Source organism: Pogona vitticeps, chromosome 2, assembly GCF_051106095.1.
Source record: "Pogona vitticeps strain Pit_001003342236 chromosome 2, PviZW2.1, whole genome shotgun sequence".
Taxonomy (NCBI): domain Eukaryota; kingdom Metazoa; phylum Chordata; class Lepidosauria; order Squamata; family Agamidae; genus Pogona; species Pogona vitticeps.
The window spans coordinates 289,484,268-289,507,221 of NC_135784.1; the positions used below are offsets into that span (position 1 = coordinate 289,484,268).

Sequence of the window (22,954 nt, forward strand, 5' to 3'; positions counted from 1 at the left end):
CACATTCTCATTGGTACGATGGAAGTATTTGTGTCATTTGCACCAAAGGGGAGACTGGCTAGGTGCCTTCTATCCCTTTCTCTAAGGTTAACATCTGGGCCTAGAAGCAGGTGAAAAACCCAGGTTTCAAGAGCCAAGGCAAGTAAGGCCCATTCACTTTGCTCCCAGTAGATTGGATGTAGGGCCAAATTTGGCTCAGATCTACTGTGAGCATTCCAAAAGGTGCTTGTTTTTGAGCTCACCTCACCGGAATGCTCAGCATGTCTCTACATTCCATGGCTCTCTTTGGCTGTCCTCTGAAGACCCTTAGAAGAAAGCTATACATCCCAAGGTTTACCAAGTCTCTGGTAAACGTTTGAAAACATCTGGTTGAGGCAGCAGATTCATAGATTTCAGAGGAGAGAACTAAAGTTATAGGAGTCTATACATGCTTGATTTTAGTAAGATACATAGTGCTTGCCTTGGTAAGGAATTGACTTTACTTTTTCTTATGCACACTGTAATCTGTGTAGGAATGGCTTCTGAATACCATGCCATTCCTTGCCTGTGGCAAATTATAATTGCCTCTGGAACTATATATGTATATGGTGTGTGTCTATGTGTTTGTGGATTTATTTTCAGTCCTTGGTTTGATATGTTGTTGTAGATCAAAATCACTAATTCGTTGGTTTATATTCATATGAATCAATGCCCCAATGAATAAGAATCAATACATTTTAGCTAATTTTTATTTGTCAGTTCATTTGCTATAAAATGCTCCCCAAGGTAGACACAAATATTGCAGGGAAGCTTCCTCTAACTCTCCTCTAGGATCCCTCCAAGTTTGATGAAAATTGGGTTTCAGATGTCCGAGTTATACACCCGCAAAGAGCAACCCCCAGGAAAGTTCCCCCCAGGCACCTAGAGACACCAGAATCACACAAAAAAATTCCCCTGACTCTCTCTCTACAATACCTCCAAGTTTGATGAAGATTGGGTTTCCCCAGGCCAGCTGCTAAACGGTACTTTCCTTGGGGGACCCACTTTGTGGGTGTATAATGCTCATGCCTGAAACCCAATCTTCACCAAACCTGGAGGGCTTGTAGTCGGGGGAAACTGCAAATTTGGTGTCCCTAGGTGCTAGGATGGCTAAAATAAAAAATGAATTGAAACATTGATTCATTAAAAAAATCATAATTTGTGATTCATCAAACTTGCTGAATCACACATCAAAATGAATCATTTTTTTTCTGATTTGTGCCCATCTCGTCTCTCTCTCTCTCTCTCTCTCTCTCTCTCTCTCTCTCTCTCTCTCTGTGTGTGTGTGTGTGTGTGTGTGTGTGTGTGTGTGTGTGTGTGTGTGTGTGTAGAAAGAGAGAGAGAGAGAGAGGCCACATTTGGCTAGTAAGGGGACATATGGGCAGACAGACTTGCATAATTTGTGATGTTTGTCGATTTATTTTTAGTCCTTGGTTTGTTATGTTGTTGTAGATCATGGTGTTTTTATAGCAGTAGCTTGGGCTATGCACTTATATTGCCACTTACTCTAATGATATATGTCTAAGATGTCAAAGGAAACATGTTCTGGCATCAGGTGAAATGTCAGCTAACTTTCTTCTTTCCAAACATAGTGAAATAGTAAAGCAAAAATTGTCCTGAATTTTAATTAATTCTATATACAAAATTACATTTCAGACAGAGAATCACTGTGTTCTCTAGTTTATTTGACCCATTGAATACTTACCATGTCTGGAAGGATATCTTCAAGCAGTTTATAGTAGAAAATCATGTAGATAATGTTAATATAAAAATGCTTATTAGTTAAAGCACTTAAAACTTAAAGCTGTGTACAGCAATTAACAAACTGAGTTGGAAAATTAGTGAAGGCCTAGATCAGGCTTGTCCAACCTGTGGCCCTAGGGCCGCATGTGGCGCAGGTCAGCTCGTAATGTGGCCCAGTGCAATTTTTTATTTTTAAAGAAATTCCAAAGTTTTAAGTTATACTGCCGGCGCTTGTGGCTGGGGCATGTCACAACAGTAGAGGGGGAGAGAGGGAAAGAAGGAAGGAGCGGGAGGGGAGGAGAGAGGGGGGCTGCGGACTGCATTGCGCTGTCCCCCATCAATAGGTGGACCCCCTCCTGGCCCCATAAAGCCACCAGAGTCGAAGCTGGCAGCCTCTGCTGTCTGAGATCGCAGCTGCCGGTAAGCGCACTTGGAGTGGGGCTGCGGAGGACGGCTAGGGCTGCCCCCCCCATGCGGCCCAAGCCAAATTTATGTGCGGCCCAAGCCAAATTTTCATCTTCTAATGTGGCCCAGGGAAGGTGAAAGGTTGGACACCCCTGGCCTAGATGAAGAGAGCGGCTTTTGATAAGTACCTGAAGAACCCTGACTACTGGCTGGTAAGGATTCAACAACATGGAGGCAACAAAAGAGAAGGATTGCTTCAAAGTTGTCACCAAAGGGCAATATGTAAATCACAGTACAGCAAGCAAGACCCCCTCTGGTGTTCTTAGCTAATATACAGATCTGTATTGTAGAACGATGTGCTATTTCAAATAGCATTTGTAGTGTCTTTCTCTCCATCGACATTGCCAAATAACTCAGTATAGTACTGTACATATTTCTTTTTCCTAAATAAGTGTGTGACATTTATAAATGCCCTGTGCTTTGTCTGCATTGCTAAGACTGGAAAATATAAACTGTTTCCTGTTCTAAACAGTAACAGCAAAAATGTATTTGCTGTCCACCAAGTAGAAAATTGTGTCAGAGGAATATGACTCAGTTCTGTAGCTTTAAAATAAAATAGAATTGACCTCATATTCTAGAACACAAACAGGTAACACAGAATGGGTAGCAAAACTTGATTGTAGATTCATGTTTTAACAGATGTCTATAGCAATCTCAAACAGTATTTTTAGCTAGTTTTATCACCAACAAAAATTGGATACTGAATTTGTATTGTTAGCCTGGACAAGATAAAAACAAAGGTTTGGAGGAGTGTGCATACATTTTTAATTTCCCTATGAGAGCCAGGGATACTCTCAGAAACTGCCTTCTCTCAAGTATTATCAACAGAAATTAAAGCAGTCATAAATAAAGTTGTATTTTCATGATGTTTAGTTACTGTATCCTTCTTTGTTCATAAGAACATGATTTCCATTGGAAGTATGTCATTGGACGTTTATGATAATTTATCTGCAAAGCTACAGGTTAAAGATAGGTGACAGTACAACTTAAACACCCCAACAGAGGGCTGAAGTCCACTTTCTCAATGTTGGATCTCCATAAAGTAGAAGACAATATCCACAAAGGCTGTGACCTTATGGAACAGAAATTCTGCTGACTCCATTTTGGGGGGAAAACAAGTTTAAGATGGGGGCTGGCAGTTTATGGTTCTGGCCCTTCTCTAAAAGGTTAAAGGATGAATAACAACTAGACAGTGTCTCAAATCATATTCTTGATTTCTAGGACCATGTTAGCTCTCATGGAGTTGTCTTACTGAAATGCTATGGTCTATCAAACATTTCCTTTCTCAAGTCTAAAACTCTGGCTAGGTATTTCCTCAGGGCAAATTGCATTTTGATAGTTCTGTTGACAGAAACCTATTAGGAAACCCATTAAAATTATAGACTGAAGGTGGAGTTAACACAGGAGGAGGAAGAACCAGCAAATTTTCATTATTATTCTTTCTGTGGATATTTGGCATTTGACTTTGTGCTTCTACACCACACCAGGAGAGCTGGAAGTTTTTGTTCAGTTACATTAGAGTATGCAGAGAATGGTTCACATATCAGCTTGTCTGCTGAGGAAACTAGAATATTGCAGAAAGAATGAAATCTAACTCAGAGCATCTTTTAATGGCAGGATATGTACGGATTGTTGGCCTGGTTGTTTTTTTAAACTTTGTACATTTAAAGAAATATGAAGTTTAGATTGTCCCCCTCACAGACACTCATGATGTTGTTAAGGCCTTACAGTCAGCCCGCATAAAAAAGCTAAAGAGTTATCCAACATCCCTCCGTTGTTTTAGAAAAATTATCCTTCACTATAACCACTTTACTTAGGTTCACAATAAGGTTAACAAGAATGTGTGAGAAAGCAAGTAGGATAGTCCCACTGCCACTTCAAAAGATTTGACAGAATCCTATTCTTGCCACTGGTAGTAGCTTGAAATGCTAGCCTAAGGCCTGAAGAGGGTAGCTTTGTCTATGTATGCATAATTTCTTTGTGAACAGAAACCCTGATTCTCAACATTCTAGATTTTACACAAAGCTTCTGTGCAGAGTGGAGGTTTTCCCTTTCAGACTCTTATTCTCCATGTGCACAGAACAACAAGGGACATGCCTAGTCTTTTTTTCTTCCTTCATGTTATCATTTTGAAGAGTCCTGATTAGTTTCAGAGGAATCTCATTATTTCCCAGAACATAGCTTGAATCAGGTCATGGTGACTAGGAGATTCCGATAATCTTAAGAAATAACTTCCCAAGATTTGGTTTGTCTACAAGATTTCACTTTTACGTACTTAGTGAGGGAGAACTCCATTGCCCATTTCTGATTTTGACGAAACTTTTTTTACTTGTCTTTTTCTCCTTAGATTTTCCACATGACATATGATCTAGCAAGTGCTGTAGTGAGAATCTTCAATTTGATTGGAATGATGCTGCTCCTTTGCCACTGGGATGGTTGCCTCCAGTTCTTGGTACCATTGCTCCAAGATTTCCCACAAGATTGCTGGGTGTCCCTAAATGGTATGGTTGTAAGTATTGTTCATTTTTCATTGTGTTTTTTTTCAAACTTTCTGTTGAAAATGTTTTGACAGTAGTTAGTTCAAAATTGTAGTGAAAGGGAATAAGTTTAAAGCACCATGTTGTAATTACACAGACTTAGCCATCCAGTTTTGAAGCATATCTTGTAGCTGTATCCAAAGATGGAAAGGGATAAAACATTAGCAAACTATGGAAAAGTGGAATAAAGATCAGAGGTAGGCTGTGTCCTTACTTGACCATCAGTATTGAAGACTGTCCTATGTTTCCTATGGTTGTTAGTAAATCTCACTAAATTACTTGTTCTTGACACAGCACGCTGCTTTGACATGTTGAAACATCCTGCAAACAGTTCTTTGGTTCCAGTAATATTTACTACCACCAACATGAGAACAGAACCCCACTTTGTCGTTCTCTTCCTGTGTTTTTTCCTCTATCCAGGTTTGCACAATTTGCACAACATGAAGTTGTGCAAAACTAGAGTTTTCTCCTATTGTGAAATAAAGCACAAACACACGGAGACGGTAAGCTGATTTGTCAAGAGGATATAAACAACCCATCTGAGGATTCTGGTTTTTAAAAGCCTAAGAAGGCATCAACAAAGCAAGAGCTAAAACGGTTTCATGATGATCGTGTGCCATCAAATCATTCTGACTTATGGTGACCTTTTGCAGAGTTTCCAGGTACAACAATGGTTCCCAAACGTGGGTCCCCAGATGTTCTTCAGCTGAAATTCCCAGAAGCTTTCACTCCTAGCTGTGTTGGCCAGAATTTCTGGGAGTTGTAATTCAAGAACATCTGCAGACCCAAGGTTGAGAAGCACTGAGGTAGAGAATACTCAGAAGTGGTTCACCATCCCCTTCTGGAGGCACAATGAGGAACTGAACTCCCAACCTCTGACTCCACAGCCAGATACCTAAACCACTTAGCTATCCAGCCAGCATATAATTGTGTGCCATCAAGTCTTATGGCAGCCCTTTTCAGCGTGTTCTAAGTAGAGAGTACTCAGAAGTAGTTTATCACTCCCTTCTTTTGGGGGCACCCTGGTATTGTGTAGCTTGACCAAGACCATACAAGCTGGGATGCAGAGTGGGGAGCTGAACTCCCAACCTCTAGCTTCACAACCAGATACCTAACTTGCTGCTCTATCCAGCCAGCTATCCAAAGCAGTGTAGATATATATTTTCCATAATCTGAATAATATGCACAAATGTGGAAATCGTCATTGTGACAGAGGGGATCTATCTTTCTGCCTTACAGGTGAAGAGAAAATGTTTGTGATTTCTCATTGTCTCACATGATGATGGGATAGTTCAAAAATGTATTCCCTATAGTGCTTTCTCTGAAGGAGGGAAGAGTAAGGGAAAGCAGCCAGACCTCATGCTATTAATCATTTCATGGTGCCTTAGTATCTTTCCCTCATTGTGATTCAGTTGCTGGCTCCCTGCATCTTTTTTTCTTCTTCCCTGCTAAGGCAGCTATTCCTCTTCTTCCTTTTCTGTGCTCCATGGCCATTTGTAGTACACTGGTGCCTTGACTTACGAACTTAATCTGTATTGGAGCGGTGTTCATAAGTCAAAGCACCATTTCCCATAGGAATGCATTGAAAACCAATTAATCCATTCTGGCCGAAGGGAAAAACAAAACCAAAAAAACACTGCAAGTCCCATGCTGGCACTGCAAAATGAAAAAAAGAAAAGAAAAAAGAAAAAGAAAAAAAAAAAAGAAAAAAAGAAGAAAAGAAAATCCATCAAAAAACAAAACAACACAGAAGCATACCCTCCCAGCCCAAACCTACCCTCCAAAACCCACCCAGAACAGCTTTTTAAAAGAAAAAAAAGCAGCAATTTACTGGTCCAAAGCCTCCCAGGGGTCCCCCACCGCCACCAATCACTGCCTTCAGGCTTTCCTGGGGGGGGTAGGGTCAATCTACCCCCCCGGAAAGCCTGAAGGCGGTGATCAGCGGGGGGCAGGGGACCCCCGGGAGGTCTCCCATGGTAGCAGGGAAGCCCTGGGAGGCCTCCGAAGGCAGCGATGGCAGTGGCAGGGGACCCCCGGGAGGTCTCCCATGACGGTGATGGCGGCGGTGCCAGAAGCCTGGGAGGCTGAGCCTCCCTTTTCCTTACCATTGGAGTGAAAGAGCTACAAAGAAGCAGCCTCTTCGTGGGTTTTTTAATTTTCTGCCTTTTCCCCCTGCCTGTTTTTGTTTGTTAGTCAAAGCTCCAACCGCAAGTCAAAGCAAAATTTTGCAGCCGGAGCTGTTCGTAACTCAAAACGTTCGTAGGTAAGGATGTTTGTAAGTCAAGGCACCACTGTATTTTTATCCTCTGTATTTGTCTGTCTCACATCTTATTTTTTGCTTCCCACCTGGCTGAGGGTGGCTTGTGGCTGTGGCAGTGTTCCAGTAATATATTTCACCAGCTGATGGATGCTCAATGACCATGAGCCAAACCTGATCCTGTATTGCTCATTCACCTTTCTTTCTTCCTGTCTTGTCTGCTACCACCTTTTCCTACATCCTGTTTCCCTCACACTGCATAGATACACAACTTGCACTTTTGAGAAGCTCTCAGTATTGGCACATGTGAGATGTTTATGTGTTCTCCTTACATCAAGCTTGTTTTGAATGCAAGTTAACTATCTTGGATCAATGCATTTCACCATATGCAATGACTAGACAATCCAAAGCCAGCAAAAGTCACCTTTACTGTAGTAAAAGAATACATGGATGATAGTTTTTCCAACATCCGTATGATTAAAGGGAACAATTTACTTCCAACTCTTCTTGCAGTAAAGCTTCCATCAGCCTTAACTAGCATAGACAATTAAATTATGGAAGTTACAGTGGATCATCTTCTAGATCACTATATGTTTTCCCCTCCCCAAAATGGCAGCAAATCTCCAAAAGGGACACAAAACTTATTTATTTATTTAAAATATTTTTATCCTGCCTTTCTCTTTAAAAAGGACCCAGAGTGGCTTAAAATCATTAAAAAGAGAACATTCAAAAACTATAACCAGTAAATATACAAATAATTAAAAAGAATTAAACAAGCATTATATTAAAAATGACAAAATCAGAACTAAAATACATTTAAAACAGCAGAGCACAACAATTCATTTAAAAACCTCTTTCAGGCCATCAGTCATTAAGGGAGAGTCTGCCTGAAGAGAAAGGTCTTTGCCTGCTTGCAGAAGGACAACAGAAATGGGGCCAGCCTGGTTTTCCATGGGAGGGAATTTCAGAGTTTGGGACAAGGAGTTGGGAGGGCTTACCCTTAAAAGTGACCACAGTTAAATTATTTTTAAAAAATGTTCTTTTAAAAAAATCTGTAATTTTGCTGTCTTCATCATATAGCATATTGTTTGAAAAACCTACCTGGTGATGCAGTCATCAGTGAATTGTGATTGCTGTTTTCTCTGCATATACAAAACAGCACAATGATCTTGTAAATCATTTTGTAAATCAATATTGTGCCATTATACTGAGAATGCATTTCTGTGGCAGCCACAAACAGCTGCCGTTTCTCACTTTTTCAGGAGATCAGGGAAATTTCAAAATTGGGAGAGGAGAATTTTTTTAAAAAAGGAATGGCAGCTCCACTTTTAACAGCTCGACTTCTTCCACATTTTTGAAACACACCTGCCACCAAAAATGGACTTATTTCCCACAAAAAAGCTTTCATCCCCACCACACCCGACAACTTCTCCAAATTTCTTGGCGGGGGGGGGGGGAATCAATTGGTAAAAATTCTTCAACACTGATTATTGCTGCTTCTAACTGTTTCAAGTGGCCAGTAAAATTATGGATGAGAAACAATATTTTTAGAACAGATGCAACCAGCCCCAAACTTAATGGTTAATCTCCTCCTCCCATTTCTTTCCCAATTTAGCAGCCACTATTGCTTTATTCACCCTCCCCCCACACAACACTTCCTCCAAAGCACTGAAAAATTATAATTAACAAAAATTATTTCTGATACTCTAATACAAATGAGAAAACTAAGCTGAGTACTTCCAACATACTTTATGTTGTTTGCAGTCACTGGTTAGAGATTCGTATTTAGATTCTGGTTTGCAAGAAGCTGGCTGAGAATGGCAGAATAGTCAGTGAGACAAAAATCAAAAGCTAAATAAAACCATGAGTGATGGAATTATGGAACTAAAACTGGCTAGTATCACTCAAGGCAAAAAGCAGGTAGTAAAAAGCTGCATAAGCAATTGGCCAGCTGTATCCATTGCTCAGGTGATTTACTAATTATGTTTTTGCCTAGAGCAGTGGCCTTTATGCCCCTGGTGAAAATACTACATCTGGGGTGGGGTTATGGTCTCTTGAGAATTATGCAGTTGTTACACAGCTTTAGTGTGAAATTTGGCCACTGGAAAGTGGGAGAGGCATGTGACACTTTCTCTTAAATAATGAAAGGCACGTCTCTAGTGAGAGATCCTTAAAAGATCTCAAGACTGGCTGCTTTCCAAGCTGGATGTTTAATAATCAGCTCCACTTAGCACCCAGATTAAATGTGGGTTGATTCACATTACATCACAGTCAATCCTATTTTAAAGTGGCTTTGCAAAAAGCTCAGTACTTTCACACAGGAAATACAGAAATGAAGTCTTCTCATGGTGGAATAACGACTACTCTGAATTGGTCATCCGTTGTCACCAAATAATGATCATTAAAATGGTTCAGTTGTTTAGAAAAAGGGAGTCGTGTCTAACTTTCCTGGTTATATAATACCAACTCTGTTTTTTCTTCAGATCGCATAATACCAAATATATAGGCAGCATTGCTTCCTAATCACAACATGTACAATTCAAATAGGATAGCATGGCATCGCAGTTACACCATGCTTTACTATTTGAACTGTATGCATCCTTGCAACAGGCTTGCAGAATAGCCTTCAATTTTTCCCCTAATGCACGAAATTTGGAATCAGGATGTAGAAACTGGCTGCACTTGATTTCTATGCAGTGCCCTGAGCCTTGCAAAAACAACAAAGAATCTAGTGGTCCTGTAAAGACACCAAAATCGTGTTGGGGAAAATCATGCACCAAAGGTTAGTGGCACAAGCAGTTTTCCTCTCTGACTTTGCATCCTTGAGACTGGAGGATGTGAAGTCATTGTTAGCCTTGGGAATGCATGACATGTGGCGCAGAAATGCTTTCTAAACTAACACTTTACCATATAGTGAATGCATCTGTTGCTCCCTTGAATATTTTAAAGTGAACGTTTCCCAGCTAATTTGGTTTTGGTGTTACACAATATAAAGGTGTTTGTATGGAGGACATGGGATTGAGTAAATGACCCTTCATCTTCCATAGGTAGAAAAAGGCTGTCCCATCCATCAAGTGGACTACAGCACATGCCAAGGGCAAAGCAAAGCATGCTGCTTATATACTGCTCCATACTTCTTAAAGCACATTCTGAGGCAGTTTACAATTTATGCAGGCTAGACCTTGCCCCCATCCCACCACAAGCAACCTGGGCATTCAATTTACCAACTTTGGAAGTGCAGAAGGTTGAGTCAACCCCAAGCTGGCAACTCAGGTCGTGAGTAGAGTCTTGGCTGCAGTACAACAGTTAAACCACTGCACCACAAGGCTCCATAAGGGCAGCATTATATCCCACTGTTTCCCTTGGATTCCCTAGATTAGCCTGCTCTTCACCCCTTAATCCTAGTTGGCTGATTGTTCCATCACCAATGTTGACAAAAGATTTGTCAGTTTTGGTAGCTGGAACTGGGGGTGAGAAAAGCATCTTGTCCTTTGCCTCAGCTGGGAAAAAATCTTGGGTCACCAAGATTGTGTTTCTTAAGCTGACGACACAGAGAGAAGATATTATTCTTGAATCCCAATAAGTCTTCTTTTACAATACTTTGGAATCATTCCATATGCAGATTGGCAGCAAAATCATATGTAGCACAACATCAAGAATATTCTAGTTTATTTTGATTAGCTTCACTCTCCACTGATGGGTCCTGGAATTTACAATATTTTATGTCACACCAAACTCAAACCCTGAGTCTAGCTAAGCACTGCTTTCAAAGTGATTCCACCTCACCTACTATCACAGTTAACTCCCTCACTTTTTCATTTTTTTTAAGTTTTATAAAATGATAGTAATTCTTATAATATATATTTTACATACAATGACTGACTGTGCATTATTATTATAATTATAGTTATTCCATGTAATAGCTAAGGTTCGCTCAAACTGTCCTTGGTCACCTTGTTCATTCTTCATATCCCTTCAGCTTCTGTTCGAGTGAAGTGCTCCATTTTGAGCAAAAGTGTATTTTTGCACAAGCCTGCCATTTTTATGTCAGCATTAACTCTTTGGGGGATGTTGCTGTCAGAGTCCCTTGCATAGTGCACCCAGTCTCACAGCATTCAAGTGCCTTTAGACATCTGGAAACATATTTAAACGATAAGTGGCATGTTTGCTGACATCTCACTAGTGCAGCTTTCCTGACAAAATAGTGACATATCTTCAAAAAATGTAATTGCTCTAATAAAAAGTAGGTCACGGAGTTGCTGACTGGCATGTCTTGACAATCTCTGTGCAGTCATTGTTCTGCTTTGTAGCTTCTTCCCCCATGTACTGGAAGAAACTGAAAAGTGCATTTTTTTTTTCCTGCTGAGGAAAATGCGTGTTGAATCAAGGGAACAAAAGCACTGCCAGATCAGCTAATCAGAACAAAGGGAGCAAATGTTGTATTGTGTTCAGGAAAAAAACATGGGAAAGAAGGCCAAATCAGTTGCAGCACTTTTGAAACTCAATAAGAACTAGCACTGTAATCCTGGTGTGTAACTCTGTATACACTTACATTGGAGTGAGTACTGCCATTGAAACCACAATAACTTTGAGGTGGAAAAGCCCTCAACATAGAAATAAGGCTCAGCTCTTGTGCATTTAGTAGCTTTATTTAATATCCAATTAGCCTCTCTTGTGAGACTCCTTCTACAACCCGGAATACCAGAATACAGTATTGCTTAATAACTTTGCATTTCACAATTTTGATGCAAAGGAAGAAATGGGAGATATTTCACACAAGGCATTTCTGTTCATGGCATACATTTGATTAATTTCATTCTTGAGTTAATGGGTATGTTGATTATATTGGTCGATCATAATGAATCTTACATGTGTCAGAGGAGAGACTTACCGTGCTATATGAAAACCAGAGAAGCACAAAGAAAATCTTTTGAAACAGCTATCCTGCCAGTGGTCAGAGAGGAGCTGAAAGAAGGAACACGAATCTACAGTGGTGCCTCACATTACGATGTTAATTCGTTCCAGCGAAATCGCTGTAGAACAAAAACATTGTAAAGCGAAATTTAAAAGCCCATAGAAACGCATTAAAACCTGTTTAATGTGTTCCGATGGGCTTAAAACTCACCGTCCAGCGAAGACCCTCCATAGGGCGGCCATTTTCACTGCCTGTCTTGCGAAGAATCTGTCCCTAAACACAGCGGGGAGCCATTTTATTTACCCAGCGGCCATTTTGAAACCGCCCATCAGCTGTTGGAAAATCATCATTTTGCGAAGAATCGGTTCTCGAAGTAGGGAACTGATCGCCGCAAAGTGAAATTCCCCCATAGGAAACATTGTTTTGCGATCGCAAAAAGTTCATCATAATGCAATTTCGTCGTTAAACGAAGCGATCGTAATTCGAGGCACCACTGTATTTGTTTGCATAGAAATTTAACATAAACATATAGTAGAACAGCCTTCCCTAACCTATTGCTCTCTATACATTTTGGATTACACCTACACCATGCTGACTGGGGAGAGAGGGAGTTGTAATCCGTCACATATGGAAGGCACCAGGTTGAGGAAGGTTGTAATGGAGATTATGATGAAAGCCTGTCAAATTTATAATCTCAGAGCTGTACATGGCATGACAGATGTATGCTAATAAATTTTGGGGGTGTGTGTTTACCTGTGTGAGAGAGAAACTATAGAATGATGGTGACATCTCATTTTTCCTATGTGCTCTTTCTTATGATTTTTAGTACAGTGGTGCCTCACTTAGCGATCGCTCCGTTGAGCGATGAATTCGCATAGTGAGGGGGTCCGGGCCATCGCTGGAGCGTTCGCTCAGCAATGGCCCCTATGGCGTTTTTTCGCTGTGCGACGATCGCTAAGCGATTCGCTTAGCGATTTTCGCACAACGAAGCGGGGGAGAACCGCTGATCGGCGGTTCCAAAATGGCCACCACAACTTTTCCCGCCGCACCCTCGCTTTGCAAGGGCACGAAAATGGCCGCCCCTATGGAGAAGCTTCGCTCAACGGTAAGTTTAGGGCCCATTGGAACGCATTAAACCAAGTTTAATGCGTTTTAATGGGTTTTTTTGTTCCGTTGAGCAATGTTTCTCATAGCGATGGTTAATCCGGAACGGATTAACCTCGCTACGCGAGGCACCACTGTAATTATGAAATTATTATCCAAGAGGAATATGCCCAGCCTTAAGACTTAAGTATGGTCCTTTTTGAATAGCTGTGGCTTTTTTTATAGCACATGAGATTCAGATGTAGGTGTCGATCCATGAAAATGTGTTCCTGTGTTAGTCTTCTCAAAGTGAATGATGCTTTACAGAAAGACAGATAGAAAAAGTTAGGTACTGTCTAGTCAGAACCAATTTATAGCAACCTGAATAGGACTTTCAGAATAAATGAGATATGTAAGGAGTGTTTACCAGTTCCTATCCACCCCTGAGTTTCCATGGCCAAGTGGAAATTCAAACCCAGATCTGAGTCCTAATCCATCACTCTGCCCTCTACAGTAGCGATCCCCAACCTTTTTAACCCCACAGTCCAGTTGGGGAAGGCGGGGCACCTCCCAAACCCATGCACATGCATGATGGAACTCTCTCTCTCTCATGGGTGCGCTTGCACAAAGGAGCAGGAGGGCGCTCATGCAGGCACTTGTGTGCTTGCACGAAGTGTGGCATCGTGCTTGTGCAAATGCACAAAGGGTGGCGCTGTGCTCGTGCTCATGTGCAAAGGATGGTATGGTGCTTGTGCAGGCACACAGGCAGGTGCTCATGCGCATGTGCAAAGGGTGGCACAGCGCTCAGGGAGCACTCTTGCACATGCACAAAGGGGGGAAGTGCATGCAGGGGTGGGGAGGAGGTCTGTCTCCGCCGTCCAGTCTGTCTCAGGCCACGGACCAACACCACTGACCAGGGGTTGGGGACCTCTGCTCTATAGCACAATTAGGTATGGAGAGAAAGAATACCATACTGAATTGTTCCTTAGGTTATAGAGTGGAGAATTGTTAATGAAATAGAGGTTTAGTACTTCTATCAAAGATACCCAGTGTAGTGTATTGGATGGAATCACACATTAGGAGTCAGGAGGCCTGGTTTCTAATCCCCACTTAGCCATGGATACGCACTGGAGGTATGGAATTGGTAAAACCACTCCTTAAATATCTAACTTACTTTAAAAGCCTTATTATCCCTATTAGGATTGCTGTAAGTCAATTCCAACTAGACAGTACATAACAATAACAACAAACTTCTAAGAAGGCTGCAAATGTAGTTTTTGAAAGCAGCATAATGGGTAAAATCCTGATGTTATGCCATACAGTAATGATGATGTCATGAGCCACAGTGATTTGTTGGAAATAAAATATTTCCAGTTTCTCCCCCAAAGGTCTCAAGGCTTCCATGGAATCTCCTTAATCACCACGAAGCCATGGTGGGCGGGCCACAGAACAGGAGGGCAAAACATCAAACTACATCATTTTTTGGTAGATTAAAGACTTCCATTTCCCATGCCCCCCAAAGGCTTTTGGCATTCCCCACAATGCTTGACAGAAAAGAAAAAAAGTTATGTGGTCCTTGTACACTGTCTCAAGATGGCTGGGGTTGTGATTTTTTATCAGACCAATAAACTCTTATAAATGGACACCAGCTTTAGCTTCTGAGGGAGTCTTCTTCAGGCTGAGAATTACAGAGTTAGGGATAGCTCTGAAGAAACATAGAAGTTTCAAAAACCATAGCCAGATATACAGTCCAGGCTCCTTTTTTTAAAAGTGGGACCCAAAAGGGGTCTACAGAATTAAGTGGCAATATAGATTAGAACATCCCTCCAAATCTCATCAGATTAGGAGTCATGAGTCAGAGGATATTCACACTAAGATTGCAGTAGTACAGTCTGTGACAGACAAAACTGCCAGTTCCAGATTGTTTCCCCTTCCTTATGTTGTTCACTCAAGAACCATTTTATTATTCATGGACTGGAGAAGAGAGATATTTTTCTCTTCCATCTCATGTCATACCAGAAACTAGGGCCATTCTGGGTCATCCAGTGACACTGATTTGGGGAAAATCTGAGGCTAGCAATGCATTCTTTCATTTTATTTATATCCTGACTTTCTCCTAGTAAAGGAACTCGAGGCAACCAACAAAATACTAAGGACAGGAATGCAGGCAAAATTTAATAAATTACAATAGTAAAATGCAATTGATGATATTAAAAATAGAATTGGGGGAAAACACATGTAAAGGCACATTAGAGCAAGGTTTTTAAAAAGGCACAGCATTCCCTATTAATCCCACTTCTGTAGGAGGCAGCCAGTGCCCAAAGGTCATCATCACTTTCTTAAAACTGCAGAGCTGAAAGTGATCCCCAACCTTTTTAACCCCACGGACTGGTTGGAGTAGGCAGGACACCTCCCACACTCATGCACATGCATGAAGGATCTCTCTCTCTCTCTCTCTCTCTCTCTCTCTCTCGTGGGTGCGCTTGTGCAAAGGAGCGGGAGGGCGCTCGTGCAGGCACTTGTGTGCTTGCATGAAGGGTGGCACGGTGCTTGTGTGCATGCATGAAGGATGGTGTGGTGCTTGTGCAGGCACACAGGTGAATAACATAGCCACTTTTCTTGATACTTTACCAGAAGACAAAAAAGTATTAGCACAAACCTTCCTAAAGGAAGGTCTGTTTGTTACTAAACAGTAAATGTTCTCAGCCAAACACACAGTAGATGCCATGGCTAAATCTGTTGCACTCAGACGCTTCTCCTGGCTAAGAACAGCCAGCCTCACTGAAGATGCCCGAGCACATATTGAAGACCTCCCATCTGATGGCACTGGATTCTTTAATGCTGAAACTGATGACATCTTAGAAAATGTTCAGAAGAAATGTTGCACTACCAAAAGATGGGGCGTCTATCCCACTTATCAACAGCACCCCCAACGTAACCAATGGAGGCGACCTAACAATTCCTACCAGAGGTTCCAACATGAACCCCAACATCAGACCTTCTACACACCTTATTTTCGTCGTTCGTCATAGTTTACTCGTGTCCGACTCTTCGTGACCCCATGGACCAGAGCACGCCAGGTCCTCCAATCTTCCACTGCTTCCCATAGTTGTGTCAAATTCATGTTGGTTGCTTCACAGACACTGTCCAGCCATCTAATCCTCTGTCATCCCCTTCTCCTCTTGCCGTCACACTTTCCTAACATCAAGGTCTTTTCCAAGGAGACATCTCTTCTCATGAGATGGCCAAAGTATTGGAGCCTCAGCTTCAGGATCTGTCCTTCCAGTGAACACTCAGGGTTGATTTCCTTTAGAATTGATAGGTTTGTTCTCCTTGCAGTCCAGGGGACTCTCAAGAGCCTCCTCCAGCACCACAATTCAAAGGCATCAATTCTTCAGCGGTCTGCTTTCTTTATGGTCCAGCTCTCACTTCCATACATCACTACAGGGAAAAATCATAGCTTTGACTATTCTGACTTTTGTTGGCAAGGTGATGTCTCTGCTTTTTAAGATGCTGTCAAGGTTTGTCATCGCTTTCCTCCCAAGAAGCAGGCCCCAGAAAAAAAGAGAGGGGTGGTTGGGTTCCAAATCACAAGTCAAGTCCAGGTCATTGGGGGGGGGGGGTGGAACTCAACTCTAGTCCATGTTGAGTCACTGATGCAACTTAAATCGACTTGACAGTGAGTCTGCAACTCAAATCCCCATTCCTAGTGAACAGAAGAGGGTATCCTGTAGACTATCTTGACTGCTGCAATTGGTGTTGTCAAACTTCAAGCTGCCCCTTACTATATAACATTTGGCATCCCTTTTCCTTCTAGCAATATTATACAGCTGTACAGAGCGCTGTCCTAGCATGGATACAGAAACACAATACTCCACATTCATAAACCAGAGGTTTCTTGAAGAATTGAATTGTCTTTACCTGGAGGATGTGTGTGTGTGACAACACATATTTAAATTTCTGCAAAACATTTTCCTTTGTCTGAGAAGAATGTACCAGCTCAGAGATATTGGTTTTATCATGTTTTTGGTAAATAGCTTATTTTACTTCAGAGGTTTAATTTGCACATCTTGGAAAGAGAATGTGCTGTGGGATAGATGATTCTGTTTCTATCCACTTCTTCATCTGACTGACTGCTAGAATTATGGCTATATAAATCTTGGACTTTTTTCTATTTTTATTTTCTTATCAATGCTAGCAATTCAGATACCTGTTTGACTCAGCTGTTATATAATGGCTTAGTTCTTAACAATGCCAAATCAAAAAAGACATTTTGAAGGGGAATAAACAAAATACTGCATGAAAAAACCTTAAGGAACAAACATTTTATTTTATTCTTTTTTTATTCTTTATTTTAAACATTCATCAGCACATTCAGAGCTTTGTGATGTCACCACATTGTCAGTCTCGAATGGCATGTCATTTTGATGCCATGATAGTAATAATATAATCCATTTTATTAAGTCAAGATTATACAGTACTTAAGAATCAACAGAGTTTTGCATTTCATTATGTTGCTTTTCTTTTCTGAATGTAACCAATTTTTTTTCTATCCCTCTGGAATACCACTATATCATGGATTGTTGTTCAAAAGAGATCCTGATGTTAGGTTAAATACTCTGGTCTTTTAAAATTTAAAATACAGGAATGGGGGGAGGGGGGAAAACTGTATGACTGGAGATGAGAAGAGTTTTGTGAATTCTGTGCTTGTTGATACAATTATTAGTTACAGTTGTGGGTTTTTAATGAGAAAAGTAGAGGAATCCAACATTGTAATTGTTAGCTTTCATTTGTACTTCATTTTATTATAATAGGGTATTTATTTATTTATTTATTTATTTGTTTGTTTGTTTATTTATTTATTTATTTATTTATTTATTTATTTATTTATTTATTTATTTATTTAATTTATACCCCGCCTATCTGGCCCACTGGACCACTCTAGGCGGCTTCCAAATATAAAATAAAATAATAAAACAGACAAATACATAATAATCAAACAAGAACAGCAGTAAAAATAAAAAGGAAAAGTAAGAAAAAAAATCAAGAGTTGGCTGGAGGGAAGGCCTGAATAAACAGCCATGTTTTTAATTGGGTTTTAAAGGTAGTTCGACATTCATGCCCCTTTTATTATATGTGGTTACAAACACCCTGAATTTATAGTGTCTGGTTTTTATTTACCTTAATTAATGTAATTAACATATTAATTGCTAACAAAGACAGAGAAATACATAATCATTGCATGTGTATTCCCATTGCTCTGCTTAATTTCTTCCTTTGATAAATGCATTTGAACAGCTATGGTTGTTTTCTTACTTAACCTTCTAAATAAAATGAGGCATTCTGAAATACCAAAGCCACAAATATTTTTTCCCTCCTGCTGTATCAGTTTTCCAATTTTCTTCAAGGGACCCCCTTGAAAAAGATTGCCTTTGTTTATGAACACTGTAAATACTTCGGTGAGAAAAAAAATGTAAAAACCTCCAATATAGAATCAAATAAGCATTCAAAGTGCTTGTGCTGAAAATATCATTTGAAACTCTTATTAATCTGTTTCCCTGAAGGAAAAAAAAACAGGCAAGGGATAGGCAGTCATCTGCTTTGGGGCAGTTATAATTCTGCAAACCCATTCCACCAGGCTGTGACATCTGGAACTAGCCTGTTGTAACAAGAAAAGTGAAGGAGGGAGAGAAAAGCCCTAACTAGGCAATCACCTTCAAGCTTCAGCATTTCTAAATCAATTTGTATCTGAATGTGGCGTATGGCTGAGCGCTTTGCCTAAGGGACAAAGCTGCCGTGTGGCAATAGAGTTGATTGGCTTGACAAGGCCAGCATCTCCTAGGAATAACCTCCTCAAACTCGAATAAGCTGAAAACACCATTAAACAACAGATGGTTACCTGATTTGGTGGCTGCCTTTGAGTTTCATGAATTAAGCCGGAAGGATGAAGGAGGCACATTTCCACCTGTGATGATGCGTTAATCATCTGTCCCTAAGAGTACAACTGTGGCCATCTGTTCTGGTCAAATGCACAAGAGGGTGAGGTTTGAGGACAAACATAAGATGGTCTGCATCAAGACAGAAGTGATTGAAAGGACATGACTGGAGAAATTGTCAAGGGGAACCTGTACCTTTACCTTGCTATCTTCCAGTCCAAAATCCTTCCTTCCTGCTTTTCCTACTCTCTTCTGCAATATGCCATCCTGTTGTGAAATTGGGGTGTGGGGTGTGCAGTTGATTCCTTCCCCTTGCATAAGGTCAGTTTACAGTGGAAGCCTTGTGGAGTCCTAGTGCACGAGGAGCATTGAAAAAGAAATACTGTGCCATTATTTCATCCAGCATTTTATGGATAGCTAGACATCACCCATAGGACCACAATCAGAGATGTGGATCTTCTTCCATGTTGTCTTTGCTTCTGTGTTTAGCCACTTCACTCCATGTGAAGGACTATATATTTGAATATATTCCTACTTAGGATAAAGCTACACACTCCACAGCAAGGGTGTAGTATGCAGCTTTTTTTTCTTGAGGTTTTTGTCCCTTGGTTAGTACTTGTGCATATTCTTGATCTAATGAGAAACTGGCATGTAGGGGTGTGAGAAGCGCAAACCTTCCTACCTCTGTTTTAAATTAAAAAATTCCCATATTCCTTGCCCACTTTATTCTCCAACATACCCTCCCAGGAAAGGGGCAGACAAAAGCGGAAAAAGTCTGTTTGATCCATGGATTGGAGGAGCTTCTCTGGAGTTAGAAAGCTGGCATGTCAGGAAGTAAAATTCAATCTGTTCTTCTCAGAGACATCCTAACTTTTCTAACTTTCTGTATGTAGGATTTTAGGTGCAGGGTGCTTATGTACAGTTCTCTCACATAGAGCTGTAAGCCTTATAATCCACAAAAGGCCTTAAATTGTATCACAATTGCTTGATTTCTGCAATCCTGGCTTAACCCATACCCAAATTATAAATGTGCAAACAGAGTGTCTTCATAACTTTTTGAAAAAACAGTGATTGATTTGACTATGTCTTGGACATTGTTTTAAATCAGTGGCTTGGGGCCCCTGTTTTCCCACCAGCACTCTGCTGTGTACCACATCACAACTCAAAATGGCCATATTGGTCTTGAAATAAGAAATAATAATGAAAATAGATGAGTACAGTATTTCCAAATTGTTTTCTCTGTATGTGTGTGCATTTTCTTTTGCAGGGGTGGGGGCATTAGCGTAGGAGCCCAGTGCCAAAGTACCACTGCTGGGGGTCTCCAGGAGCATAAATGGGAAGGGGGAGGCTGTGTGGTGGCCTTGGGAGCTGCCAAATACCTTATTGTGGGGTTGCACGAGGTACGCAGGTACAATCTGCAGGTTGCCCACCATCTTTTTAAATGGCTACTTTCTAATTCTGTGAACCTGGCATGTAAAACAAGAAGCCAATATGTGGACTAATAAAATATAAATGTGCCCTTGAACTATTTAATATTAGTTGTAACAAAGTTCTGTTGATCTTACTATGCCAGTCACAGATAGTTGAGATTCATTGCTATTTGTAACATCACAATGCAATCTCATATTTGGAATATGTGTGGCAATTGAGTTCCAGTGGCTGAGCACTCATCACATCCATAGCCACGTCCTGTTGGCACACTGCAACCATGATGCAGGGAAAAATATTTTTGTCCCTTGTCATTGATTCCAATGGGAGAGAAATAACTACACTAGCTCTAGTGTTGTCATCATTTTGTGAGAGAGATGGTAGTCTCCTGATGAAGGAGGAGTGCAACAGACCTTTAAAAAGCCACAAGTGCACTGCATTTAAATACAGTTTACTGAGAAAGATTTATAAATTAAGATAAACTTGATTAATTGCAAATAATCAGTGATCACTGCTTTTCGCAAACTGGAGATTTCCAGGTGTCCTCTAGCTTGGTTACATAATCAGTCCTTGGATAAATAGCTTTGGTATTTGTCACAATGACTGTTTTTAATAGTTCATTCTCCCCTTAGAATTAATGTTGTTCTATTTAAATCAGTTAAAACGGATTACTACTAATCTGTAACCAGTGATATAGTTGTTGTCAAGTAAGACATATGAAGAAATCTCTGCTTTTTGTACATGCAATCTTTTTTCTCCTACTCTGAGTAATAGGATAAGCTTTGTCTTTTTCTTCATGTTGCATTTTGACAAAGCCTTTGGGGAGCAATAGTTTTAAGATAAACAATGTTATAATCCTATTTTTAAAGTAAACATAAATAAAAGATTTGTAGCCCAATACTGAACATGTTTTCTTCAGGTAGGACAAAATCACATGTTATCTTTCAGATCTGTGTTTGATGCTGTCAGTACTCCAGGCAGTGTTGGATGATGCTAGTTTTTTACATCCATCCAAAGCTATTTCTAAACAATGTTATGAAATGGAAACAGCTCTGGTTGCTGTGATGAATGATTCGAACTGGATAAAGAGTATAGGTGTACAATGAGCCAGAGTGAGGTAGTTGCTCCAGAGGGCAGATGTTGGAAGGTGGCAATAAGCTGCTGAAGGAGAGAACTGTGTCATACAGGTCTTCTCTAGCACATAAGCTAGCCTGTTTCCTTCAGGTGCAGTGGAAAATTCAGCACTGATGAAAGATTACACTGCCAGTCTGATCAGCTTTCGTTCATGAAATGCAAAAGCCTGCCATTTTGTTCCTTGCTTCAAGTGGCAAAATGGTTTGGACTGCCATTGTCCACTGTACTGACAGGTTATTCAGGTTTTTTGAAGGTGCTGGGGTTTGCAGACGTTTCCTGTTTGCCATGCTTCTCCTCATGCAAGGAATTCCCTTAGCAAGGTGTTTTTCAATATCCTAATGAACCTGTCCCTCAAAAGTGGCAAAAGACCCCTCTTAATCGGGTGCCTGCTTATTCTCTGTTAGAACTGACTTCTGACTGTCTAGACAATTGTCCTACCTTCAAAGGAAAAAGGAAAAAAAAAGTGTGCTGCTTATATACCGCCCCATAGCACTTCATAACTCAGCAATGTAAACTCTCTGGGTGGTTTTCAAGTTAATTATGCAGGCTACGCTTTGCCCGCCCCCTGTGCAAACTGGGCACACATTTTACCGACCTTGGAAGGATAGAAGGCTGAGTCAGCCTTGAGCCGGCTTCCTGGGATTAAACCCCAGGTCGTGAGCACAGTTTTTGCTGTGTGACAGCAGCTTAACCACTGCGCCATGAGGCCCTTCAGTTTCTTCTTACTTCATTTTAGTTGTCTGTTGCTCACAATTTAGAATAACATTGGTATAGCAGCATGATAAACACTGAAATAATAAAAATGTATCCTGGAGTAAAACCAAGTACAGTGGTGCCCCGTATAGCGAGGTTAATCCGTTCCGGATTAACCCTCGCTATACGGAATCATCGCTAAACGGGTAGGGGAAAGGTATTGGAACACATTAAACTTCGTTTAATGCATTCCAATACCTTCGTTACTTACCCGTTCAGCGAGGATTCCAGGTGCCGGCAGCCATTTTCGCGCCTTCGCTAAGCGAGGGCAGGGCGCGAAAACGGCTGCCAGCAGCCATTTCCGGGCTTCCGGCGGCCATTTTGGAACCGCCGATCAGCTGTTCGGTGGCTCCAAAATGGCCGCCGCAATACCCGATCTTCGCAATGCGGGTTTTCCCCATTGCGAAGATCGGGTATGTTTCCGTATAGAGATCCCGAAAAAGGGATCGCTATACGGAAACATCGCTATACGGTGCACTCGTTAAGCGAGGCACCACTGTATCCTTCACTCTTTTGCCTTATTCTTTCCTGTAAAATGTGCAGAACCACACAGGTTGAAGGAAGCCTGGTAGCCCTTGCCTCTCTATCATCTCTTTCATAACAAAAACGACAGGTTTAAAGAAATGTGGGAAGTTCCAATCCAAGTTTCCTCTCTCTACCTTTGAAAAGTGTTTCTGCTTTCTTT

At 40.9% G+C, this 22,954-nt stretch overlaps 1 protein-coding gene across 2 annotated transcripts in view; it reads left to right on the plus strand.

Moving 5' to 3' along the window:
- The window catches only part of HCN1 (hyperpolarization activated cyclic nucleotide gated potassium channel 1), a 237,615-nt gene that overhangs the window by 130,479 nt on the left and 84,182 nt on the right, over positions 1–22,954 (plus strand). For both annotated transcript variants that reach the window (XM_078384442.1, XM_078384443.1), the window contains exon 3: positions 4,574–4,735. In XM_078384442.1, the coding sequence (XP_078240568.1) occupies positions 4,574–4,735 (162 nt within the window). The remainder of the gene's footprint in view (positions 1–4,573; positions 4,736–22,954) is intronic.